The 27,407-nt window shown below is 43.6% G+C and overlaps 1 protein-coding gene across 5 annotated transcripts in view; it reads right to left on the bottom strand.

Moving 5' to 3' along the window:
• Window positions 1-7,885: 7,885 nt before the first annotated feature.
• The window catches only part of TTLL4 (tubulin tyrosine ligase like 4), a 40,816-nt gene continuing 21,294 nt past the window's right edge, over window positions 7,886-27,407 (bottom strand). The window contains exons 4-20 of one of the 5 annotated variants that reach the window (XM_081052706.1): window positions 26,646-26,755; window positions 26,232-26,295; window positions 20,934-21,055; window positions 20,377-20,487; window positions 19,937-20,013; window positions 19,030-19,221; window positions 18,847-18,929; window positions 18,494-18,622; window positions 17,036-17,158; window positions 16,645-16,743; window positions 16,187-16,321; window positions 15,589-15,732; window positions 14,177-14,279; window positions 13,319-13,529; window positions 13,115-13,185; window positions 12,641-12,726; window positions 7,886-12,100 (exon numbers count right to left, since the gene is read on the bottom strand). In XM_081052706.1, coding sequence (XP_080908832.1) covers window positions 11,956-12,100; window positions 12,641-12,726; window positions 13,115-13,185; window positions 13,319-13,529; window positions 14,177-14,279; window positions 15,589-15,732; window positions 16,187-16,321; window positions 16,645-16,743; window positions 17,036-17,158; window positions 18,494-18,622; window positions 18,847-18,929; window positions 19,030-19,221; window positions 19,937-20,013; window positions 20,377-20,487; window positions 20,934-21,055; window positions 26,232-26,295; window positions 26,646-26,755 — 2,005 coding nt within the window. In that variant the 3' untranslated portion in view covers window positions 7,886-11,955. Of the gene's footprint in view, window positions 12,197-12,640; window positions 13,186-13,318; window positions 13,530-14,176; window positions 14,280-15,588; window positions 15,733-16,186; window positions 16,322-16,644; window positions 16,744-17,035; window positions 17,159-18,493; window positions 18,623-18,846; window positions 18,930-19,029; window positions 19,222-19,936; window positions 20,014-20,376; window positions 20,488-20,933; window positions 21,056-26,231; window positions 26,296-26,645; window positions 26,756-27,407 lie in introns of those variants that run through there. The other 4 variants (XM_081052704.1, XM_081052708.1, XM_081052707.1 and 1 more) reach the window with 4 other exon arrangements.

The raw sequence follows: 27,407 nt of genomic DNA, 5'->3' as shown, positions 1-27,407 counted from the left end.
TTTACAATAGCATCACAATGAATAAAATACTTAGGAATAAATTAAATCAAGGAGATCTAAGACTTGTACACTGAAAACTATAAAACGTGACTGAAAATGACCTAAATAAATAGAACAATATGCCATATTCATGGATTGGAAGACAATATTATTAAGGTGACAATATTACCCAAATCTATATTTAAATTCAATGTAATCCCTATCAAAATCCAAATGGCATTTTTTGCAGAGATGACAAAACCTATCCTAAAATTCATACGGCATTTCAAGGGACCCAGAATGGCCAAACAATCTTAAAAAAGAACAGAGTCAGGGGACTCACACTTCCCGGTTTCAAAACTTACTACAGAGCTACAGTAATAAAACCAGAGTGGTACTGGCACAAGGATAGAAATCTGGACCAATGGAATAGAATTGAGAGCCCAGAAATAAACCCTTACATTTTTGCTCAATTGATTTTCCACAAAAATGCCAAAACCATTGAATGAGGGAAAGAACGGTCTTTTCAACAAATGATGCTGGGAAAACTGGGTATCCTAATGCAAAAGAATGAATGAGGACTTTATCTTAAACTATACACAAAAATAACCTCAAACTGGATCAAAGATTTACATTTATGATCTAAAACTATAAAACTCTTAGAAGAAAGTGGGAAAATTTACATGACTGTAGATTTGGCAATGGTTTTAAAAATATGACACCAAAAGCAGACAACAATGACAAAAAATAAATTGGACTTCATAAAAATTAAAAACTTTGTGCATGAACAGGCACTCTCAAGAGGGTAAAAAAAACAATTTACAGAGTTGGAGAAAGTATTTGTAAATCATATATTTGGTGTGAGTTTAATATCCAGAATATATAAAGAAATACTACAACTCAAAAATAAAGATAAACAACTAACTGCTTATTTTAAAAATAGGCAAAGGACTTGACGACATTTCTCCGAAAAAGACATACAAATGGACAATAAGCACAAGAAAAAATGTTCAACCTCTTTTTTCATTAAGGGAATGAATTCAAAACCACAGTGAGATATTACTTCATACCCTCTGAGATATTTTAATTTAACAAACAAACAAACAAAAACAAAATAAGTGTTGCCAAGGACGTAAAGAAAATTATAAGTCTCGTACATCACTGGTGCCCAATGGTGCAGCTGCTGTAGAAAACACTTTGGTATTTCCTCACATAGTTAACCAAAGAATTAACATGTGATCTAGCAATTCCACCTTTATTTTTTATTTTTATTTTTTTAAATTTTATTTATTTTTAAAAGATTTTATTGGGGAAGGGGAACAGGACTTTATTGGGGAACAGTGTGTACTTCCAGGCCTTTTTTCCAAGTCAAGTGGTTGTCCTTTCAATCTTAGTTGTGGAGGGCGCAGCTCAGCTCTCGGTCCAGTTGCCATTGCTAGTTGCAGGGAACACAGCCCACCATCCCTTGTGGGAGTCGAACAGGCAATCTTGTGGTTGAGAGGACTTGCTCCAACCAACTGAGCCATCCGGGAGGCAGCTCAGCTCAAGGTGCTGTGTTCAATCTTAGTTGCAGGGGGCAGAGCCCACCATCCCTTGCGGGACTTGAGGAATTGAACTGGCAACCTTGTGGTTGAGAGCCCACTGGCCCATGTGGGAATCGAACCGGCAGCCTTTGGAGTTAGGAGCATGGAGCTCTAACCGCCTGAGCCACTGGGCCTGCCTGCAATTCCACCTTTAGATATATACCCCAAATAATTCAAAACAGGGACTCAAACAGATATTTAACATCAATGTTCACAGCAGTATTACTCACAATAGCGAAAGGACGGAAACTACTCAGGTGTCTGTCAACAGAAGAACAGATAAACCAAGCTGGTATATACATATGTACAATGGAATATTATTCAGCCATAAAAAGAATACATGCTGCAACATTAACATTGTAAACATTATGCTAAGTGAAATAGCCAGACATACAGGGACAAATATTGTATTATTCCACTTGTACGAAATGTCTAGAGTAGGCAAATTCATAGAAAAGATTAGAGTTTACCAGAGGATGGGAAATGGGGGGGTGGGGAGTTATTGCTCAATGGGTACAGAGTTTCTGTTTGGGGTGATGAAATATTTGGAAGTAGGTAGTGATAATAATTGTGTAACACTGTAAATGCAATGCCACTGAATTGTACACTTAAAATGGTTAAAATAGCAAATTTTATGAAAGAAGAAGGAAGGAAGGAAAGAAGGGAGGGGGGAAGGAGGGAGAAAGGAAGGAAGGAAAGAAGGGAGGGAGGAGGGAGGGATGGAAATAGGGAAAGAAGGAGACCAAGATCAGTCTGGGGCTGAAGTAGGCAGGAGTTAGGTGGGAAATCAGGTATGCATTCCATTAATCCAAGCTGGAGTCTATGTCCATACTCATACCTGTGCACATAATTTGTACCCCCAAGATTCCTCACTCCAGAAGTTTGTTATATAGTAGAGGGTTGGCTGGACCCATGATGAATTATACTCAGTAGAGCAAGTGAAAGGTCAAGAATAAAACCAAAGGACCCACCTCCATTTCCAAACATAAAATATGCAAATGTGCCATAAATAATAATTGAGTAATGATGTTGGAAACCCCATTTGACAACTGGCAGAGGTTTTTATTTGGACATATATTGTCTATTTCATCATTCTCAATGAGGGGAAATGTATAGGAACATATTGTATGCGGAAAACACGAAAATATCATTTACAAATTAATTATTACTTTATGAACTGTTAGGGTCATAAACTCTTGATCACATGATTAATTCACTGTCATATTTGTCAATCTCTTAGTATTCTTGCCTCTTTTTTGGCTTCATATTCCATCCTTCCTTCAACCCAGGTCTTTGCATTGACTTCTGAAGTCAGCCGCTGCTACAAAGTACTAGGAAACAGGGTGGAACATGTGTTCAATAATTCATTCAATGACTTTGGACGATTCATTTAACCCCTCTGAAACTTGTTTTTCTTATCTGAGAAATAGAGATAACACTGAAGGGTTTTTTTTGTAAGAACATGTGTGTGTGCATATACATGCACATGTGTCAATACTGAAAGTAATACCTGAATCATAATAGAAACTTATTAAATCATAGCTACTATTTGTTTTGCTTGAGCATTAGGGAGAGAATTACACTTATGCATATATTAATAAAATGTCTATCTCTTCCAGTAACTACAATTTCTCTTCTGAAATATATTATGATGAGATCCTCAATGTCAAAGAACTCATGTGTTAATACCACAGCCCATAAGGAAAGTCATTTGTACAGGATAGAGATGAATTATAGAAAAAGAAATTTATCTCCAGGGATGTGAGCCTTTTCTCATCTGGTAGAGGCAAGAGAGAAATCTGATAAGAGAAATCAGTGATGTTTATCTCCGCTATTGTCTCAGGTATGATTGCTGAGATACCTGGTCTTTCCCCAAGCCCATGCATTTTGAGTCCATTTCCCAACAAGAGAAATGTGTCTTAAAAATTTATATCCCACTGGCTATGAGCATTCAGATTTGAGATGTCTGGTTTCAATTAAATAGTCTTTCCAATTCTAAATCTACCATGCACTCTAATAATTTTCATGATTATTTGCATCCCAAGACTGATAATGTCATTGTCACAGCATTGTGAACTCCATTCCTAGGTATATACCTGTGATGGGTTGAACTGTGTGCTCCCCAAATTCATATGTTGAGGTCCTGGCCCTCAGTACCTCATAGTGTGACCTTATTTGGGAAAAGGGTTATTGCAGATGCAATTAGTTAAGATGAGGTCATACTGGAGTAGGGTGGTCCCCTATTCCAATATGACTTGTTCTTATGAAGACGAGGACATTTGGACACAGATATGCACACAGGGAGAAGGCCTTATGAAAATGAAGGCAGAAATCAGGGCGATGCATACACAAGCCAAGGAATGCCAGATGGCCAGCAAACCACCAGAAGTTAGGAAAGAGGCATAGAACGGATTCTCCCTCACAGCCCTCAGAAGAAGCAAACCTTGCCGACACCTTGATCTGCTAGCCTCCAGAACTGTGAGACAACAAATTTTTATTGTCCTAACACCACCCAATTGGTGGTACTTTGTTACTGCAGCTCTAGCAAATACAATATTCAAAGGAAGCGCAAACAGGTACTCAAACACGTTCACAGCAGTGCCGTTCACAACAGACCAAAGGCAGAATCCACCCAAATGCCAATCAGTGGATGAGTGGAAAACTAGATTATGGTATATACACACAATAGAATATTACTCAGTCATATTCTTCATATTGCATTCTATACAATGGAATATTAGTCTGCCGTAAAAAGGAATGAAGTACTGACAGATGAAACTTGAAAATATTACTCTAAGCGCAAGAAGCCAGACACAAAATATCACGTATTGTATGATTCCATTTATATGAAATATCCAGAATAGGTAAATCCATAGAAACAGAAAATAGAAAGCGGGGGCAGGGAGTAGGGGGGCTGGGGTTTCCTTTTAGATTGATGAAAATGCTTTGGAACTAGACAGAGGTGGTGATTGCACAACACTGTGAATGTACTAAAATGTTCACTTTAAAATAGTTAATTTATGTCAATTTCACCTCAATTTCTAAAAAACATGCTATCTTTAAAGCGCACAGGTCTGAAGTATACAATTCGATGGGTTTTAACTAGTGCATTACCCCTATAAACAACACTCCCAATAAATAGAACATTGCCGTCACTCCAGAAAGTTATTTTGTGCCCCTTTTCTTACTATACTATTAAGTCCCCGAGGAAATCACTCTTATAATTGTAATCCCCATAGATTAATTTCCTCTGTTCCTGAACTCCATATAAGTAGAATTATACAATATATACACTTTTGTGTCTGGCTTCTTTCACGCAACGTAATGTTTTTGAGATTCATCTATGTTGTTGCAATTTTATTTTTTTTACAGTATCTTTATCTGGTTTTGGTATCAGGGTAATGTTGGCTTCCTAAAATGAGTTTGGAGTTTTCCTTCCTCTTCAATTTTTTGGAAGAGTTTGATGAGAATACATATGAAATCTTTGAATATTTGGTAGAATTCACCAGTGAAGCTGTGTGTTGCCCTGGACTTTCGTTTGCTGGGAGGTTTTTGATTACTGATTCAATCTCTTTGCTAATAGTATATTCAGATTTTTTCCTCATGAAGTCTTAGAAGATTATGTTTCTAGGAATTTAACTATTTTTTTATGTTGTCCATTCTATTGGCATATAATTGCTCATAGCAGTCTCTTATGAACTTTTGTGTTTTTCTGTGTCAGTTGTAACTTCTCTTTCATTTCTGATTTTACTTATTTAAACTCTCTTTTTTTCTTGGTGACTCTAAGTTTGTTAATTTTGTGTGTCTTTTCAAAGAACCAGTTCTTAGTTACATTGATCTTTTCTATTGTCTTTTTAGTATTTATTTCCACTCTGATCTTTATTATTTCCTTCCTTCCACTAACTTTGGGCTTCACTTGTTCTAGTTCTTTTATTTTTTTTAAAGATTTTATTGGGGAAGGGGAGGACTTTATTGGGGAACAGTGTGTACTTCCAGGACTTTTTTCCAAGTCAAATTGTTGTCCTTTCAATCTTAGTGGTGGAGGGTGCTGTTCAGCTTCAAGTTGTCCTTTCAGTCTTAGTTGTGGAGGGCGCAGCTCAGCTCCAGTTGCCATTGCTAGTTGCAGGGGGCGCAGCCCACCATTCCTTGCGGGAGTCAAACCGGCAACCTTGGGGTTGAGAGGATGCACTCCAACCAACTGAACCATCCAGGAGCTCAGCAGCAGCTCAGCTCAAGGTGCCGTATTCAATCTTAGTTGCAGGGGGCAGAACCCACCATCACTTGTGAGACTCAAGGAATTGAACTGGCAACCTTGTGGTTGAGAGCTCACTGGCCCATATGGGAATCAAACCGGCAGCCTTCGGAGTTAGGAGCACGGAGTTGTAACCGCCTGAGCCACCGGGCCGGCCCTTTGTTCTAGTTCTTTTAGGTGTAAAGTTAGATTGAGATTTTTCTTGTTTCTTGAGGTAGGCCTGCATTGCTAAGATCTTCCCTCTTAGAATAGCTTTTGCTGCATCCCATACATTTTGGTATGTTGTACTTCTGTTTTGTCTCTAGATATGGTTTGATTTCTCCTTTGATTTATTTGATGACATATTGGTTGTTCAGTAGCATATTGTTTGATTTCTAGTTTCATACTACTGTGGTGGGAAAATATGCTTGATATTATTTCAATCTTAGATTTATTGACTTGTTTGGTGGTATAACATGTAACCTATCCTGGAGAATGTTCCATGTGCACTTGAGAAAAATGTGTATTCTGTTCCTTTCAGGTAGAATGTTTTGTATATATCCATTAAGACCATGTAGTCTAATGTGTCATTTAAGGCTTTATTATTCCTTACTAATTTCAGTGATTCCTTATTAATTTTGTCTGAATGATCTATCTATTGATCTAAGTGGTGTGCTATTGTATTGTCAATTTCTCCCTTTTGGTCTACCAACATTTACTATATATTTTTGGTGATCCTATGTTGGGTGCATATATAAATATTACATCTTCTTGCTGGATTGATCCCTTTATCGTTATGTAATGCCCCTCTCTTTTATTACAGTCTTACTTTTAAAGTCGATTTTGCCTGATATGAGAGTATAGCTACATCAGCTTTGTTATTTCTATTTGCATGGAATATCTTTCTCCATCCCTTCACTTTCAGTCTGTGTGTCCTTATTTCTGAAGTGAGTTTCTTCTAGGCAGCAAGTGAATTAGTCTTGGCTGTTTTTGGAGTTCCTCTCTGTTCCTTTCTTCTTTCTTTCTGCCTCTGGCTTCCTTTACATTTTCTTATATGTATTTACTATAGGCTTTTTTGCTTTGTGGTTGCCATGAGGTTCATGTATAACATTCTGTGTATGTAACAATCTTAAGTTGAAAGCAACTTAAATATGAACACATTCCAACACTATATTTTTACTCCCATTTTGGTTTAATGTCAAACTTCACATATTTTATGTATCCTTTAACTAGTTATTGTAGTTTTGTCTTTTGACCTTCATATTAGCTTTATAAGTGATTAATCCACTACTTATACCTTTTACAGTGAGATTTTTTACTTTTGTGCTTTCTTGTTATAAATTAGTACCATTTCTTTTCAGCTTAAAGAAGTCCCTTTAACATTTTTTATAAGGCCAACTTTTTTTTTTTAAGGCTGTAGTTTGTTTCTTTTGATTGCCGAGTAGTATTATAAACCAGTTTATCTGATCTCCTGTTGAGAGGTATTTGGGCTGTTTCCAATGTTTTTATTATGAATACAGCTGCAAATAAATATTTTTGTTGGACATATTATTTCATTAGTGGGGAGGACAGAATACCTGGGAGTGGAATTGCTGAGTCAAAGGCAAATATGTTAATTTGTACAAAGTTCTGGTGTTCCATAGTAGTTGCAACATTTTACACCCAACCACCAGTCACTATGGGAAAGCCTTAATTGTTGCAGTCTCTCCAACATTTGGTCTTGGCTGCCTTTTTAATTATCCTAGTGTAGTTTCATTGTGGTTTTAATTCGCATATGCATCATGAAATAGTATTATCTTTTTAAAAGTTAAATTTACTTATATACAATAAAACACCCATCTTAAGTGTAGAATTTGATGAGTTTGGACAAAAATACAATCATATACCTACCACCACGAGATACAGTATTTCCAATGCATCTCTTTACAGTCGATCCCCTCCCTCACCTATAGTCCCTGGCAATCACTGATATACTTTGTTACTAGTTTACCTTTTCTAGAATGTTATATAAATGAAATTATATAAAGTATGTAGTCTTGTTTCTGGCTTCTTTCACTTAGCATAACAGCTCTTGAGATTCATCCATGTTGTTGCATGTACCAGTTTATTCCTTTTTTATACTTAAGTGGTCTTGAACAGATACATCACAATTTGTTTATTCATTCATTAGTTGTTGGATATTTATGTTGTTTCCAAGTTTTTGCTGTTATGAATAAAGCTTCTGTGAACATTTGCATGCAGAAGTAAATTGCTGGGTCATATTTAAGAGGTTTTTTTTTATAAGAAATTAATAAGCTCTTTTCCAATGTACCATTTTGCATTCCCACCAGTAATGTATGTGGCCCATTTACTCCCCATTCAGACATTTGGTATTTTAAGTTTTCTCTATTTGAGCTATTCTATTCTATGAGTGGTGTCTCGTAGTTTTTTTCCATTTTGTTTTTGTTTTGTTTTTTAGTATTTTTTTCCCTTCAAACCCTTGTGTTAAAGGCTGGCTTTCAATAAATCAGTGAGGGAGCAGCTCTGCTACATAGCAACCCTGACCCAGGAGCAGTACTTCTGAGTGGTGCAGCTCCCCAAGAAATGTACATTGTGTGACATGTGTGTGCGGGGGGAGGGGGGGGCTTTCCAGCTATGCCATTTCTCTGGAGGGGCTCTGCTCAGTGCTCAGTCCAGCATGCCCCTGCACCACCTGGGCAGCACTTAGCCACCTGCCTGCAGGGTCAGTGGGGTACCAGCAAACCAAGGCTCAGCCACACTGCCCTATCATTCTGCCTTCATGGGATTTGGACTTAAGAGGTTCAGTCATAATCTCACAGATGGTAGCTTCACCCCACTGGCTCCTTAGCCAAGCATATACACCAAAGGTCTGAATCTGTTTCATTATTGTTTTAATTGCCTGCAGCTTTCAATGTTCTAAAGTTGATGAAAGGTCAAATCCAACAGGCCTGAATCGATCCCTTGACATCAATGAGGGTGCAAACTCTTAAGGAGGATCTAAGAGGTAAAGAAGGGTGGTTTGAGGCTGGACCACACTCTCTGGTGGCATGAAGTGGAGCTCCCTCAGCCTCATCTCTCTGAAAACCATCAATGTTGCTAAGTCTCAAAGTAGTTGGGTGATTCGAACAGTAGCCAGAGGTGAGCCTTAGTCCTAAGGGAGAAAGCCAGAGGAAGCCAGGAGGGGAGGTCTCATGGCTGCCTTTGGTGACTACCTTACTTAGGTAACTGGTCCAACTGATGGGCCAAGTGGAATGGATTGTGTACCCAATTTATCAACCTCCTTCACTGGCCCAGTGCTGTATGGTTCCAGAGGGCAATCAGGTGTGTCGTTTGGCTAGGGTGACAGGGAGGGACAATCACTCTCAACTAAATAGTTTGAAATCGTAAGAATGTACCTGTCATGACAACAGTCCCTTCTCACAGCTGTCAGGTCTGTTCTCTGGCTCCAGCTCTAGTTCAAGGTCTCTGTTTTCTGTACCAGACTCCTCCTCTTTCCAGCCACCGAGCACCCATTGCCCCCTTGCTCTCCCTTTCGTGTCAAAGCTTCTCTTGGGATAAGACAATAATCTCATTCAATTCACATACTTCTAATATTTAATGTGCGTCCCTACCCAAGGAATACGTATTCTGTGAAATATTTAAGCAAGGAAATAAATCCCCGACAAAGAGTAAAACAGAATCAATGATGATAGAGTTTCTGTGTATTGGGGTGAAGGTAGGGGTGGCAAAGTATCTATCTAAAACCCTGTTCTGGCCTTCTTCACCTGTAAAACGGCTCCATAGCTGCTTCACTTCCCTTTTACATTTCTTGCCTGCCTTTCCCTACCCAAAGAATAGGGTTTGGAGAGCAAATGGAAAAAGGAGTAACCATGCGCTATGAACCCTCTAAGGGCTTTCAGTGTATTTTGCTTAATTTTCACCTTCCTTAAATCTAGGTATTATTTTCGTATTAAAAAAAACAGAAAAAAAAAAAACCGAGACTTTAAAAAGTTAGATGACACGCCCAAGGTCACACAGCAGACCCACGATTTGAACCCAAGATCAGCCTCCAAGGCCCACGCTCTTTTCCTATCAGAACACCACCTTTTCATTAGTATTTAGTTTCTGACCAATCCTGAGTGAATCTGAAGTAAACAGGAAGAGTGCCTACCCCCCTTGCCCTCCACCCAAATCCTTACTGCAGCGCTCCAGAAATACTCTACTTCATTCCGCGACTCAGGAGCACTCACTCCCCTTTCTCTAAACAGGGACTGGGTAAGTTATCACCTTAGGAAAACGACTGACATGTTCTGACCAACATTTATTCTACTATACCCCCAAATTTAAACTTTCAAAAAACCCCAAGAAACAAAACCCAAAACCCTCATTACTTTCCCGAAATTCCTTATTCAGCTGAATAACTTATGCTGTGGGTATTCATTGCTAAGTATGTATGCTGAATGCTTAGTAAGACTTAATTTTCTCTCGAGGGCGAAAGGGAAATGATCCATAAGCCCCATTTCTTCTCCCACCCAGCATAACATCCATCAGATACTTAACGGTGATGAAAATTTAAAAACGCTTGGCTTCAAGGACCTCTCCTATTGGCCCTGAATGTGAAGTCCTTACTACAGAGCAGCAGGAGCTGCCCCAGGACTCTGACACCATGCTTTTTTCACAACTGTCAACACAGCCTTCACACTGGCCGGCAGTCACCTACTGTGGCCTTAAACCCAGTCAGGGCTCTTAGTGATCTTTCCCTGGTTCTATCTGAACTCACCACAGAACTCCAGGAGCCATGCGACAGGGTAGAGCATCTTCCCAAAGCTCTGGGAGAATGAAGGCAGAGAGCCCTGGGGGAGAGCTTCCTTCCCGCCTGATGTGCAAAGGTGAAAACTTGGGTATGACAAACAGGGACCAGTTGGCTTCTTGTTGGGCCCTGCTGCTGGCAACATGAAGTAAAGGGATTGCAGGGCTACGGAGGGGGCAAGCAGCGACCGGCAAGTGTGGGGTTAAGGAGGAGCACTGCTCAAGTGAAAACAGCCTTTCTGATCCAAGCTCCCGCCTGGCTCGACCTTCCTCTGCAGAGAGAGACGCAGAACTCCTGGGTCAGGTGTCCTTGGAGATCTCCATCTGTACAGTTCACTCGAACATTTATTGAACACTCACCATGTTACTGAGATTGAGGGAGGGAGGTAGATTCAGTGAAGAGTACCAGAGTTAGTCAGCAGTCTGACTAGGATCCCATCCTACAATGGTGACGGCTCCTGAAACCCACCTGCCATCCCACTAGACTCTGCTTGCCCTAGGGACCCGTGAGCCAGACCCAGCTAATCAGAGACACAAAGGGGAGTAAGCAGAACATGAGCCTCCTCTGGGTTGGGGGGGAATCACAGCTCCTTCTACTGTCCCCCAGGACCAGGACTGTATCCTTTGATATACGGACACAGCCAAGAGCTACTGGGATTCTCTGGGCTCCTTCACTGCGGCTATACGAAATTCACAAAGTTCACAGAACCTCTCACTCTCAGAAAGTCAAAAGCTAAAGAGGTAACATCCATAAGAGAGAGGTCTAGAAGGCTGACCACGTAGTGATGGGAGGTCAGAATAGGAAGACCTAGGGCTACTGGCAGGCTGGATGTATGAAAAGGTAAATGGTCTGGCGGTGGTGAAGCCCCCGAGACGAGGCTGACAGGAAGTGAGTTCATCGTGTCACAGCCTCTCCCTGTCTACCGAGGATGCCTGAAAGTGGCTCTTCTGGAGAGACGGTGAGACCTGAGGAGACTGTGACCTTCCCGATGACAAAGGGCTTCAGCCCAAATACGTTCACTATGTTTCTCCTCTTGAACTATAATTCAATCACTGTACCAAGGCCTAAAATAAACCACACATGGCTCTCTGAGGGTAGAAACCAAACCCTGCTTTATAAGGCTGAGTGGCCATCATTGGCTTCTCTGCTGAGATATGAGGTACCAGCCAGTGACCCTTCCTCACCTTGTCTCTCCCCGTCCCCACCACCCCTCCAGCCCTCCAGATACCCATCTCTGAAATTCAGCCACTTCAAAAAATACTCTGAGGAGGGGCAAGGTGCAGGGGGTGGGGGCTCAGGCTGGCCAGCTGGCCGGTTCCCATGAGGTAGCTAACAGTGCTGATCCTGGGCAGCAGCTAGTGGAGAGAGGCCAGTCATGGGCTCACAGCCAGGAGGGAGTCACCGGTTGATTGGGAGGTGGGGGAAGCAGACAGTGTCAAAGTCTGCCCAGAGGACTTGTGGGTGGCGAGGCTGGGCTCTTTGCTGGTGTCCTCACTGTCCTTTGAAGAAATGGGATTCCTGAGGAAAGAGGAAAGGTCAGCTTGAGTCTTCTTGGGCTTGGGTGTGGTCCCATCATTGGGGAGTGGCATTATTCCCTCAGAGAAGCTGTGTTTTCTAAAGGGAACAGGCGAGAAACAAATGGCTGAGACTGTGTAGCTGAGATTTTGACCCCTGATCTGCCTTCAGAGTCTGGACCAGGCATTCCCAACATTACGGTGTTATAGGTCATAATTATACGGAGACATAAATAATCATTTATCTGAAGGCTTGAGAGCTTAAGTCAAGTATGAATGTATGTAAGGCAGGAGGGCTAAAGATTTCCTACAGCTAGTGGGCATGGCTGCAAGTGGCCACTTGTGCAGACGATTCTGTGCTCAGCTCAGTTTCACTGGGCATACCAAGAGCCACCAGGATGAAGGTATAATGGCTGCATATTCTAGTACTGCCACCAATGCTCAGTTGGAGAATGCTGATCTTATCATGATCGAGGAAGACAGGAAGAAAGAAAACTCCCTAAACTCACGCCCAACACCTTTCCCTTGCCCAGGGAGCACTCACCCCAGCTTGCCAGTCTCTGATTTGGAGCAAGCACTGAGCGTCGTGTCACCCTTTGAGCCAGTCAGAAGTGACGTTGGGAGAGACCACTGAAAGCAAAGGCAGCGGTGAGGCCCAAAGGGCGAGGCAGGGATCAGGTATGGCCGGGTCCTGGGACTCCCTCCCCGTTCAGCTTCTCAGTGACCCTGGGGTTTCCCCTTTCCTACCCTTCCGGCATGGGCCCAGATGAGAAAAAGTCTTGGTTCTCTCCCAATTCAGACAAAAATTGAGGCTACACAGCACTTTTTGATCTTTGAAAGAAAGGTACCCAGAGACAATTATCCCCTTGAAAAGGACGGGTGATTGAGACACAGAGGCAAGACCCAGGGGAGAAATGAGAGGGTCTGGAGCTACACTCAACCCACGCGGCACTCTCCAGGCACAGAAGGGAGGCACCTGAGACGGAGCTGTCCCCCTTGCCCTGACAGCACCACTCACCACTGGAGCAGAATCAGAGATGGCTCCTGTGTGGAACCCTTTGTAGCACCAACTCCGAAGCAGATCTACTCCTACGACAAGATTAGCAGGGGTGGGACTTAAGAAGGTGGAATCAACTGGCCAATTCTTCTTGCCAGGGAGGCTGATTTCTGGGTTTAATCTCTCACTAAACATGGCCTCCTGTGGGCAGGGAGGACACATCACCTTTGAGCTTGTTGCCATGGTACTTCTGTTCCCATTGGGTGGTGAGAATGTTGAAATATCGTGGCTGCTCAAAAAAGCGGAGATAGCGAGAAGAAATTCGAGAAGGAAAAATTCGTTCAAATTGACCCCGGCGAGAAAACTCATCTTCCATCTCGACCAGAACCCGAACGTCATCTGGTGTCAGGACATCCAGCACTGACGCATAGAAGTCCTACGGCCCAAAGAAAGGGAGGAAGAGGGTGTGACAGAGAGTATAAGCCAGAGGAAGAGAATCAAGAAGGCGGGGGACAGGGAGCAGAGTTCTGGGATCCTAGGGCCCCATGACTCTCAGGAGACCACCAAGGCAGTCTGGTGGGCCAGTTCTGGATTTCATCTGTTCCCAAGTCTACTGAGCTTAGCTGGGGGATGGAGATACTCTTGCTTGGGGTGAGGGGAGCCACTGAGGTTCCCCAGTGTTAAGTGGTTTGTTGGATGGAGTCAAGATCAGAATCCAGCAACTCAAACTTGGCAACAGCTTTGTGGCTGCCATTCTTTCATCTGGCTCCCTCACCTGCTCTGAAAAAGCCAAACCTTCCAGGAGCTCACTGTACCTCAGGGAAAGAAATGCAAAGGGTCTACAGCTTTGAGAACAATGGTGGGTTAGTGCAGCATTTTGCTAAGAGCAGTGGCTCTTGAACACATGATAAAGACCATCAACTCTCTCCTGGAATAATGCACAAGCCAACATAGCTCTGCACATCAAGGGGACCGGGGTTAGGAAACCCTGCCCTAGACAGAAGAGAAACTGGTTGCCTCAGGGTTCCAAAAGTTTGAGCAGGGAAGCTTCCTGCTGGCTCTAGAGGGGAGGTAATTTCCTACCTGATCAGGAGTTTTCTGGGACAGGTAATAGGCTTTCTTCATCTTCTGTGCAGTGAAGTGCTCTGGGACCATTTGACATTTGTCTCTGGGGGAGATGGGCAGGCTAAGGCGGGGGGGGGTGGGAAAGGGAGAAAGGGCAAGGTCAGCAGCTTCACATCCTGAAGACATGTGGGGAGAGGGTCCAGCCCAGGAAGACACCCTTCTCAAGAAATGACAAAGAAATAGGGACAGATGTTTGTTACTTGAGAAGATTAGACTGCAATGTATTCCATTCAAGCAGCCAGTCAGAAAGTCAAAGATCAAGTACCATGGAAGAACTAAAAGAGTACAAAGTGCCAATTCTAGATTGTATTTCAATGATAAAAAAAAAAGACACTGAGGTAATTACTGTATACTTCAGTTTAGTTTAATTTCGTGAACACTTATTAAATACCCAGCTCGGCCCTACTGGCTGTGTAATCCTGGGCAAATGACTTGACCTACCTTCACCTCAGTCTCATCATCCACATTACTACAATTACTACTGAGAGACACAAAGATGGCCTCCAAGGAGCTCACAGGATGGCAGGTGTCAAATGACAAGTACAGCACAGAACCAAACATGAGTCTACAAGGTATGGTAGGAAAAACAAGTTTGTTACCGGCAAATTAGGAATTGAATTCCAACTCTATACCACTTTATAGATGAATGACCTTGGATGGACTACTTAGTTCCAGTCATTTTCAGCTTTCTCATTTGTCAACGGAGGATAGCAATACCAGTGTCACAGGGCTACTCTGGGGATAAGTTATAGGTCTTTCCTTACACAAGAAGGTATTAAATATTGGCTCCTTTCCCTCAAGAATAGTTCCCAGAGGTTTGGGGGTGTGGAGGAGAGAGCCCACACTGAGCTGGCGTCAGAAGATGTTGCCTTGAGGTAGGCTTTGAAGTACGGGTGAGGTTGCAACAGGGAGGTCTGGCTGAGAGGAATTTCCGGAGGAAGGAACCCCTGAGCAAAGAAGGGGACACTATGGGGAAACAGCAAGGGGCCACAAATGTTTCAGAGAGACTGGATTAACTGATCTTTAAGGAGTCTTCCAACCTTGAGGTTCTATGAGTGATTCCGTTTATCAGAGCACGGAGACCGGAAGAGGCATAAAGGGAAGGGCGCCTGGGAAAAGGAGGCTGGGGCCTTGAACGTCCACGTGAGTGGAACGCTGATTCTGCAGGCCCTGTGGAGATTCCTGAGCAGGAGAGCAGTAGAACCAAACGTGCCTTTGGGACGCTGACACGGCAGTAGCGCATGAGTAGACCATAGGGCAGATGGCGCAGCAAGAGACACCAAGCAGGAGTGCCCAGGCACCATTCCTTCCCAGGGACACGACGGGCTGTGCATGCTGCCAGCCGGCTGCGGAAAAGCAAGGAGGCTGACCTGGTCGTGGAGCTGGAGCTGCTGGAGCTGCTGGAGCTGGAAACGATATCCTCTGCGTTGGGCAGAACAAAGCCTGCCAGGTTCAGAAGGTCACGGATCATCTGGCCTTTGATGCTGATGTCCAGTGGAGAGTTGGAATGGAGGCTTTGGGGAAAGGATGCAAAGAGTGGTCAAAGCACATTCCAAAACTGTTTCTGGCCACACGTCCCAGTCAGAGCTAGCCCCATTTACTCCCTTGAATCTCTAGGATGAAAGGCCTCTGACTTTCAAACTCATGGGCACCATCATAGGGGTCGTCTTGCCCACAGATGTGAATACCCTTATTTAGGTGGTCCTTGTCTATGGCCTTCATTTTGCTAGGGGAAAGCAAGCAGTGGGATCAGCTTCAAAAGAACAACTTTTAACAACCCCTGTCCATCCTCAAAGAACCCTGAGATCATGGCAAAGAATGAGTAAATGGGCAAACAAACAGATGATGAAGGGAAAACTCGAATTGTAGTGAAGGAAAGGTCTGCCCAAAGTAAGCAAGACTTGAGTGGAAACAATATCATGAGGAGACAAGAAGCGTGGTACTGTGAGTGCCGAGAACACCTCCGACCTCGGGGAGATGTTCACTTCCAGGACCCAGGGCTTGAGGTGCTCGTCCAGCATGATGTCGAACCCGAAGAGCTCATGGCAGCTGTAGGGCCGCCGCACATACATCTTCAGCAGGCTGGTCACATATGGTTCTGACCTGGTCAGAGGCAGAGAAGTATTCAGCCCAGCTCTTCCCAGGGGCTTTACCCAGAGCTGCCCTGCCACTGGAATGCCCCGGAGATAGGAGAGCAGAGCAACCTAGAAAAAGTGCCTCTCAGGAGAGGCCCCTGATCTGGGGTCAGCTTCCGGGGATGAACTGCAGTAGAAGAACAGAATAGTACTCTGTCCACACCTTCCTATTCCCTGTCCTCAGAAACTGAAACACAGCATGGCCAAAATCTGGAGCACAACAGCATGAAGGCCCACGGTGGAGAGGGGGTTCCCTGGTAGGACCCCCACCAGGGTGGCAGTGTGACTCACGAGATGATGGTTTTGACAACCACATCCTTTATCTTCTCCCAGATGGCATCACTATTGACTCCCTTCTGGCTCAGGTAGTTCCATAAAGCCTTCAGTGCCCTGCAGGAGGGGGAGGAGGGGCAGTATTGGGGGTTTTAGTCCATGAACTGAGTGATGAAGAGAAAGAAAAAGGGATAAGAAGCCCAAAGGTATTTTCTTTGTATCTCTTCTATATTTTGAATTAAGAAAGAGATGAGCTTGGATGCAAACTGACCGATTCTGAATTGCCAAGTGTCTGTATCATCTTTGGGTCTTATATTAATTCTCTGCCCACCATCTCCCTGAACTGCCCCAAACCCCAGAACCCTGCACGCCTCCAGGCCTCCACTCGACAAGGACGCAGCCTAGGTACCATTTGTGGCCTTGGCAGGCCGTTTCATCTGCATTGGCCTGGTACTCAGCATTCTTTTTATTGACACTGTAGTTGGTCAAGTGCATGAACTTGTTGCCAAGGCTCTTCATGGAAGGGGAATACCTGGAAATAAGTGGAAAGGCCAAGGGTAAGATGGTGAGATAACAGACAATGGTCCCCACATTTTCCCAAATCCTGAGGCGGAAAAGGGCAAGTGCACAGATCTTTTCAGATGCACAAGAGCCTCAGAAACACGTCTCTTGGTAAGGTTTCTAGAATACCACAGCTAAATTCATCTCCTTTATCCCACCTCAGTCCTAAAGGAAGATCCTCCCCAGATTCAGTGAAGTAGAGAACCTCCTTAATTCCCATTCCTCATGTGATATTGTGATTTATAATTTTATATACGTATGTAATATATATCTCTGTCCCCAGTTCCTGACAGAGCTCCTAAAACTCTTATAAATTCTTAAGTGATAAGAGCACTAGGATCACCTTTTGTTCTGATATTTGGTCTTTGGCCACAGTTCCTTAACATAGAGCTCCTGAAACTTTGTGATTTCCTGGGTGACAGGAGTGCCTTCTGTTCTAACGAGGAGATTTTGGGGTGGGCTCCTGGGTGAGGGCTGGTCTCCAGAAAGACCAAGCCATGCATAGAAGTTTGGAATTTTCAGCCCAGACCCCCACTCTCTTGAGAAGGCAGATGGGCTGAAAATGGAGTTAATAATCGATCATGCCTATGTGAAGAAGACTCCATAAAAATCCCAAAAGTATGGGGTTCAGAGAGCTTCTGGGTAGGTGAACACGTGGAGGTGCTGGGAGAATGCAATGCCCAGAGAAGGAATGGCAGCTCCATACCCTTCCCACATACCCTGCCCTGCACATCTCTTCCTTCTGCATGTTTGTTTGCGTCCTTTATCACGTCCTTTTCTTCTAAAGTAGTCAACGTAAGTAAACTGTTTCCCCGAGTTTTGTGAGCTGCTCTACCAAATTAATCAAACCCAAGGAGGTGGTCATGGGAACCTCTGATTTATAGCTGATGGGGCAGAAACACATGTGGCAACCTGGACTTGTGACTGGCATCTGAGGTCGGGGCTGGGGAGCCCTGTGAGACTGCGCCCTTAACCTGTGGGGTCTGACGCTATCTCTAGGTAGATGGTATCAAAGCTGAGTTACATCGTAGGACACCCCACTGGTACTGCAGAGAACTGCAGGTGTGGCGGCAAAAACATTTGGCGACCAGAAGTGTCAGAAATGAAGTATTCTGTGGGAAAGTAAAAGAGGCACACAGGAGGAAAGGAAGACTAGGTTTTCCCAAATAAATCCCCCCTTCTCCTTCGCTAACAAAAACTACCAAAACATCTGTTATTTTTCTGCTGGCTGTCCTCCAGTTTCCCTTCCTCTCAGGAAAGCAAACCCCGAAAGCTGTCAGGGTGACACCTCACCACTACCACATACTTGCAACTGGCAAAGCGGACAAGTCCATCGGAGAAGAGGTAAATCCGTAGAGGATCATAGGAGGTGACGTAAACATAGATTCGCAGATCAAACTTGCTGCCACTGATGAGGTAGGGTTTGTGTAGATACCTACATAGGGAAAGGCGAGTGTCAGGGACATGGCACATGAGATAGGCTCATGAACCGTGGCAAGCCAGCTAACAAACAGTCCCCCAGACAAAGACTTAAACAGTTGGCTGAAGAAGGTGTGTGGCTGGAAGGGCAAAGGGCAGAAGAACATGGTAAAAAGGGAACCTCTAGGGCAGAAGAAATGAGAAATTGGGGAGCGGGATCCGAGTGGGAGGCAGGCTCACCTCTGTACCAGAAGGGGCCTTCGCTTGGGGAGCTGACTCCACTTGTGAATGACCTGGATGCCAATGCCTCGAGCTGACGCTGGCTGGAAGGCAAGTGGGAAGGAGGTGAGATCGGCTACTGGCCCAGGACTCCGCCGTTCCCACTCTCAGACTCTGGCCTGCTACCCTCTGTGACTCACTCACTGGTTTAACAATCCACTTTTGGCGGCGGCTGCTCTCCCAGGCTTTGCGCAGAAGCTTGGCATCCTGGGGCAGGATAAAGGACTGGGGGAAGAAACTGAACTCCTTCTTGCCAAAGCGGCTTTGCATTCGGGACAGGTTCCGCCACAGTCGGTCCTTTCGCCCAATCTGGAATGAACCTGGAAAGTGGTTTAGCTACAGGAGGGACAGAAGGTGAGAACAGGGAGAAGGCCCAGGTAAGACCAGGAGGAAGATGGCAGGACTCACGATCCCATCCCAACTTCTTAGCAACTTTCTAAGCTCCTGCTCCATCTTCTTATCACCGCCTAATAGTCCTTAATATTCAGCTACTGAGCACTCACCAAAAGATGATTAAAACACAAACAAAACACAATAAAGTTCATGCCCTCTAGGACTTGATAGTTCATGACACATAATAGCGATTAAGACAGGCATGACATCCACCTTAAGTGCAAAGAATAAGCTGTTAAGTCTTTCCCCATGGCAACCTATCGGACAAACACAGAAAAGAACTGGTCCTTCAGTAAGTCTGGGGACAAGGGACTCATTCATTACATGAGACCAGAGTCCTCTTTATACATCTTCAGCTGGAGGAAGGGAGGAAATGTGCAGTGGTTGTAGGGGAAAGATAACAAACTGAAAACAGACACTGCTCAAGACACATTAGAGGCTAGTGTCTCTGAGAGGCTACGACTGCCCGTCACTGCAGCTGACCTGCTAGATGTGCGTGATCTGCTAGGGTCTGAGCCGGCGCCCTCCTCCTGTACTTTCTCCACTCCTCCACAAACCTCCCTGACTTCTCCGTGGTCAGCCACCTCTTCCCCCAATGCCATCCTCCTCCCGTCTAGAGCAAACTCTTGGGGAAGAGTATGTCGGAAAGGGCCCCTACCTTCTGATGTTCCCGGATGGACCGGAAACCAGGAGACTTCATGTGGTGACCCCAGCAGCCCAGCCAGTCGTCATTTCCTATGGAAGGCACATCAGGGAGTCAGTCCTGCTAGCAGCTGAGCCCCCGGGAGAGAGAGAGGTCCGGAGGCCCCCAGAAATTCCACTGGGCCTGGGCATAGCTCCCAGACCCTGTTTGCTAAGAGTTACCATGGAGCCGTCCTACACGAGGCCCTGGGGTCAAGAAACAGAACAACGGCTCTCTGTCTTACAATTTTGAGGAACAGGGTCTAGTCCAGAGAGTGTTCAGAACTATGTACTCCTATGAGGTTGGAAACTTCAGGACAGGGTCCCCACATAGCAGGAGGCAGCTAGAGCTCTCCTGCTGCCCGAAGCCCACGTGCTGGGGCCGAGGACAGGCTCACACTAAGGCAAATGACTCACTCTTGCTGATTTTGAAGTGGGACCGTCCAATGGTCTGCTTGACAATGTTGGGGGTCACTGTGCTCATCTTCCACCGGAGCAGCTTCCTCTGTTCCCAAGGAAGTTTCTCCACTGGGGGAGAGTGGGGGTAGGAGGTGGGGGATGGAGAAGAGCAGGAGAGTCGTGGTGAGAAGAGGAAAAAGATGGCACTATTGTTCAACCTTCCCTGGGTAGGCAAGTCACTAAGTATTACTGCAGATCAGAGTTTCAAAGAAACAAACTTTGGGGAAGAAAGGAGGCTGCACAGGAATGAGGAACACAGAATGAAAGAGAGGTTGAAAGGGGAGAAAAAACATTTTAGAGGGAAAGAACGAAGAATGAGCTTATGGGGCTGAGAAGGATCAGCTCAAGGACGAACAAGAAAAAGGTCCCCAGATCAGACCCGTGAACCCGGTGGGGCACCGAGCACCATAACAGCCACTCTGGAAAGGTAGCCACCCTTTTGCTACCTCCTCCTAACTTTGCTAGCGTCCTTCTCCTGAGGGCTCTTCTGAGCTTAGACACTTGGCTAGGTTTACCTCTCTCATCCCGAGTGCTAAAATAGATGGTAGGGGGCACGTTGGGAAAGAGACTATAGATGAGGGCTGGTCGGACAACTTTCTCACTGGAAAGAGGTTTGGTCAGAATCTCCATGCAGCTCCTAAGGAAAAAAACAGACATGTAGTAAAGAAAGGGAAAGCCACAGCCCTCAAGTGTTGTTACTGTTACATACAATTTCTTTTAGGGTGCTGTCTTTTAAATTGTACTTCTACAAAGACAAGTGCTCAATAATTATTTTGCAAATATTAATCAGTGAGGTGCTAGGGCTCACCCATATACAACCATACCATTAAATGTCACCTAAAGACAAGGCTTTCTTATACTTCATCCTGTGATACAGCTCCAAAATTTCCTATGAGAAGCCACAGGCTGGGGAAGTTCCTGAGAAGAGTGGTTCTCAGAGCAGGTAATGAGTTTGGGTGGATACTAGCACAGGAATATGCTACACTAAAACAAAGAGAAATAAATGAAGAGAGAAAAAGAATGATACGGATAATTAAAAAGGGGGGAAAGTAGAAAAGACCTAATGAGAGGTATAGAGATTTTTAAAAAGAAAAAGGAAAAAAGCAACAGAAAGAAAAGAGATGCTTTTAACTCATTTTATATTTAGGTTTCTCTGAAGATACACAGTTGATTAATGCTCTTCTCCATTTGGGAAATGATTTGTGACACCAGATTGTTATGTAACAGTGCAGTTAGGGTTTCCGGGCAGGAATTCCCGCCTGTTCTCGTGAATTTTTTTTGCTTTCCTGTTCCCGAATCCCGAGAAAAGTTGGTCGGGAAATCGGGAAAATCAGCTCCTTGAACCCAGTAATACCCATAATGGGAAATAAATGTACTATTCACAATGCATCTCTTAGACATTTTCCTATTTATTGCTAGGGTTTCCAGACGGGAATTCCCACCCATTCTCGGGAATGTTTTTCGCTTTTCCATTCCCAAATCCAGAGAAAAGTTGGTCGGGAAATCGGGAAAATCAGCTCCTTGAACCCAGTAATACCCATAATGGGAAATAAATGTACTATTCACAATGCATCTCTTAGACATTTTCCTATTTATTGCTAGGGTTTCCAGACGGGAATTCCCACCCATTCTCGGGAATGTTTTTCGCTTTTCCATTCCCAAATCCAGAGAAAAGTTGGTCGGGAAATCAGGAAAATCGGCTCCTTGAACCCAGGTGGTTGGTAGTATTGGCCGTCACTTTGTGGAAATGATTCATCGTGGAGAACAGAAAACAGTTTATATCTTGGGACTCGGGGATGAGAAAGCAGAAAAAAAACTTCTGAGAACGGGCAGGAATTCCCGCCTGGAAACCTTAAGCGTGGTAAGACAGGTCTTACGGGGCACGAGGCAGTGGGCCGTGGGGTCCCTGTTGTTCCAACAATGGCTAGGCCAAGGCTACCTCAAGGGGTCTCAAAACAGTGAACATGTCAACTATCTGTTAATTCAAGTTGATAGATCCAGACCATGTCTTTAAATAGCACTGAAAATGAAGAGAATAGCACTACTCCTCTATCCTGAGCTGATATGATCCACAAATATTACTATTTAATTTTTAGCTTATAAAAAGCCATTCTACCTGTTGTTTTGCAGCACAACAGAAATAGGCACTGTATGTAAAACGCCACAGTGTTTTAAATCTTCGGAATTTTTAATGAAGTTTATTGGGTCAAGTTAAATACTAAGTCCCAATTAAAGAATTCCAATGAATTCAACGATTTCTCATTTCCAAAATATTTTACTTCAAAGACTTTTAATTTACTGAGTATCAGAATTTGAAAATCAAGGAGAATGAGTTAATTTAAAAACAAAGACATCTGAAATTAACGTAATATTGTATGTTAACTGTATTTGACACACACACAAAAAAATCCAAAGACAAGATATAATGCAAAATGGTACACCATTCCGGAAAACAGTTTTGGCAATTCCTTAAAAAACTAAACATGCAATTCCATATAACCCAGCAATTGCACTTCGGGGCATTTAGCTCAGAGAGATCAAGACTTATGTTCACACAAAAATATGTACATGATGGTTTACTTGTAATAGCCAAAAAAGTGGAAACAATCCAAATATCCTTCAACAGGTGAATGGCTAAACAAACTGTGGTACATCCATACCATGGAATACTACTCAGCAATGAAAAGGAATGAACTATCGATACGTACAACAACCTGGATGAATCTGCAGAGAATATGCTGAGTAAAAAAAGCCAATCCCAAAAGGTTACACATGGCTATCATTCCATTTGTATAACATTTTTGAAATGACAAAATTATAGAACAAATTAGTGGTTGCCAGGGATTAAAAGGGGTTGGGAATAGGAGGGAAGTAGGTGTGACTTTCGGGGAACAGCAGAAATGCTTGCAGTGATGGAAATGTTTATATCTTAATGTTAATATTTTGGTTGTACTGCAATACTGTAATTTTGCAAGACGCTACCATGGGGGAAAACTGAGTAAAGAGTTTGGAGGAATTTCTCTTACAATTGCTTATGACTCCAATTATCCCCAAATCAAAAGTTTAATAATTGAAGAAAAGAAAGAAAATCTTTGTTAGCTGCCTTTCAAGAATACTGGACTTTTATCTTCAAGAGGCTTGGCTTCCGGCCTAACAGTGCTAGAAACGATGACCTTGCAACAGCTACTTAAATTCTCTGGTCCTCAGATTTTTTTGTTTTGTTTTTTGTTTTGAAGATTTTATTGGGGAAGGGAAACTGTGCATTTCCAGGACTTTATTGGGGAACAGTGTGCCCTTCCCAGGACCCATCAGCTCCAAGTCAAATTGCCGTTCCTCAATCCCAGTTGTGGAGGGCACCATCCAGCTCCAAGTCCAATCACTATTCCCAATCCAGTTGCAGGGGGCGCAGCCCACCATCCCCATGTGGGAGTGAACGGGCAACCTTGTGGTTGAGAGCATGCGCTCTAACCAACTGAGCCATCCAGTGGCCACCCACCGGGAGCACAGCAGCAGCTCAGCTCAAGTTGCCGTCCCCAACCTAGTTGCCATCCCCAATCTAATTGCGGAGGGCACAGCGCACCAGCCCATGTGGGAATCGAACCGGCAACCCTGCTGCCCAGAGCTTGCGCTACAACCAACTATCCAGCCATGAGCTATCCAGCCGCCCATCTGGTCCTCAGTTTTTACATCCGAAAAAAGAGGCTAGACTTGGTAACCTCCATCTCTAAAATCACGTGATTGTTAGAAAAGAATATGGAACTGGAAATGCAATAAACCATTGCTGGGTAGAGAAACAGAGGCAGTGTTTTCAATGATCTTTCCGTAATTGCTGAATTTTCTCTTATAAATCTTTCATAATTGGAAAAAATAAGATTTTAGCAATTCAAAAGAATTTCTGTTTTCATCATCCTTAAAATGCAAAGTGGGGGTGGCCCGTTGGCTCAGTTGGTTAGAGAGCAGTGCTCATAACACCAAGGTCTCTGGTTCGATTCCCACAACGACTTGACTTGGAGCTGATGGGTCCTGGAAAAACACAGTTCCCCAATATTCTCCAAAAAAAAAAAAACACCATGCAAAGTGGTTGAGAATTCCTCAATCTCCATATGCTTGAAAACCCATGTTTTAAGCCTCATATAGATTATAAGTTCTGTGCGTTTTGTAGGAGTTAAATTAATTAATGAAAAAATTATTAACAAACACCTTTTGTGAATTTTATCTTATAAGTCAGAAAGGTTAAATAAAGGGCTATGCAGCTATCTTAAAGTAGGCCTGAAAATAAACCCAGATCACCTTTAAGCATGGAAAAGGTGGGGCTCCAAGTCAATTACATGTCAACTATCTTTCTCTCAGGAAGAGTGGTGGTGCTTAGTCAACATCCAATATATACAACCAGAAACAGCTTTGCTGTTCTGAAAGGAGGATGGGTTAGGCTTAAAGGAACAGAATTTATGCACCAGACTCAGGGCACCTATAACAGGATTTCTGTCCACCTTCACAGAAAGTCCCAATTCTGTCTCTCCACTTGCCCAACAGCTCTCTCTGCCTTGCTGGTTTGGGGCTCTAAAATTGGTACAGCTGTTACCACCATCATATTCACAGAGATGCAGCTTGCTTTGTCCATAATAACCAAGGCATGGAAAGCTCCTTTTCCTCTTAGCTTCGTCTAAGGCACAGCTGACACAAAGAAACGCAAGCTGAGTCTGGGTGCTCCACATGTTAAGCGACCCTTCACATATACGGCTGGATTTTAATTAAAATTAGAATAGAAAGTTTTAATCAAAAATAAAACACAAAAACAAAACTCACCAACTTTCTAACTTTTTGTATTTATGTTTTGTTTCTTTTACATTTTCAGTAAAAGTTACTTTTAAACAGAAAAATTAATGTTTAGTACTTTGGGCAGTTCTTTTTAATATTTAATAAAACAATATAGTTGAATGGAGCCTCACATTGAGGCAAGGCTGGAAGTGGTGAGGGGAACCGGGAAGATTATGTTGAAGAATGTTAACTTTTTACCCTGAAAGGTGGTGTATACGATCCTTTAGCAAGTTCTACCAATCTTCAGCACAATGCCATGTCCTCATTTATAGTAATTTCCTCATAGCCCAGCATTCCTTCCTTTCCCACAACTTTCCACCTCAGTTATGCAGCATCCTACGACTGTTTCACAAAAGAAGGGCCTACTCTAAGAGATTGATTTTTTGGTTCCCTTGTTAGAGACAGATTATCACTCAGACTCCACCAAGGGCTGTCAATAAAATAATGTAGACTAAAGCTACAAAATTTTTAATTCAAATTCTTATTACTAAGGTTAATGCCAGTCTTATTTCCCAATATAAAACTAATCTCAGAATGGAGCAAAAGAGCATTTCCAATTTCCAAAAGCTCCAGTTAGTGGTACATCTATCCCAGAACTGTTCCTGACAGTGGAACACATTTATAATGCAAGGTGGCAATTACCCTCGTGTGAGTGGCCTAACAAATAATTTACCTCAAACATTATGTTTCATAATTAATTGGTTATTAATTTTCTAACCACTTCTTGAAATTATTTGCTTTCCACTTGAACAATTTCTTGGAGCCTAAAGACCAACTTGCAGCCTAAGAAACACGGTACTACTGCTTTTAGCCCAACTGACAAAATATGCTTCTGGTCCTTTCTATTCCTCCTTGTTTGAAAACTAAAGTTCCAAATGTGAAAATCTGGTAAAAGTGAGTTAGGGTTAACAGGGTCATTCATGACTTAGGTGATTAATCTCTTTATAATCTTAGAAAATGAGCATCTACCAACGATCTGCAGAGACAGCACTCACCGAGAGATGACTGCTATCGACCCGTTGGGGGAGACGGCACTGGGTAAGGAGCACTCGGAGTCTCCTGCAGGGGAAGCAGAGAAATTCTGAAGGGAAGAGGCTGCTATACAAACTCACAAGCCTAGGCAGCTCGTCCTGGGACATCATGGTCAGCCTTCTTGGAAAGCCAGGAGTACCACCCTGCTGCCTTCCCAGGGCTCAACAGCAGCAGGGACAAGGCAAGACTAGTGGGACAGGAGGACTAGAGAACAAAGTCCCCCAAAAGCCACTACCCACCAGCCTTGGAGCCCCAAGGCAAATGAGCAATGCAGATGATAAAGTGGGTCAAGGAACTGGTACACAACTGATAGCCCCCCCCTCGCCCCATGGGTAGTGACCAATTCCCAGCAAGAGGTAAGAGGGCCCCCTACTCACCTTCCTCCTCCTCATTCTCGTCATGGCTGCAGCAGTCCTCCAAACCATCTCCCAGCTCTTCTTCTACATCTTCAGCCTCAGCCTGGTCTGGCTGGAGGTCAGCAGCTGAGCTATAAGAAAGATTCATGCCGCAGCCCAGCCAATTCCATAATGGAGGTCACAGTCAGATTCTCATTCTGTCCTCATCGCCCCATGTTTGTCCCTCCCCCAGGTACCAATCTGCTGTCTCTTGCATAGCTCTCACAATTCGCTACCCTTGCCCTCAGAGCTTAGGGCTAGCCATACTCAATCCTATATCCCCTATTCTGTAGAGGCACTACCGTGTTTCCCCAAACAGTAAGACCTAGCCGGACGATCAGCTCTAATGCATCTTTTGGAGCAAAAATTAATATAAGACCCAGTATATATTATATTATGTTATGTTATATTGTTATGTTATATTATATCATATTATATTATATTATTATATCAGGTCTTATAGTAAAACAAGACCAGATCTTATATTAATTTTTGCTCCAAAAGACGCATTAGAGCCGATCGCCCAGCTAGGTCTTGTTTTTGGGGAAACACAGTATATACGTCTTTTATCTTCTCTGAAGTCCCTCAGAACATACAAGTACAAAATTCTGCATTCAGAACCCCATCAATGACTGTCTGGTAATGGACTTCAAAGGTCCTTAGGCCTCTCTCTGGCCAAGGCCTGGGTGAACCAAGGCTCAAGAGAAGTAACAAGAAGCCAAGAGAAGCAGCCAAGTACGTGTA

The sequence above is a fragment of the Rhinolophus hipposideros genome (genome assembly GCF_964194185.1).
Source record: "Rhinolophus hipposideros genome assembly, chromosome: 6".
Lineage (NCBI taxonomy): Eukaryota > Metazoa > Chordata > Mammalia > Chiroptera > Rhinolophidae > Rhinolophus > Rhinolophus hipposideros.
Note: the sequence above shows the minus strand (reverse complement) of the source record. Positions and strands in the feature narration are given on the sequence as shown.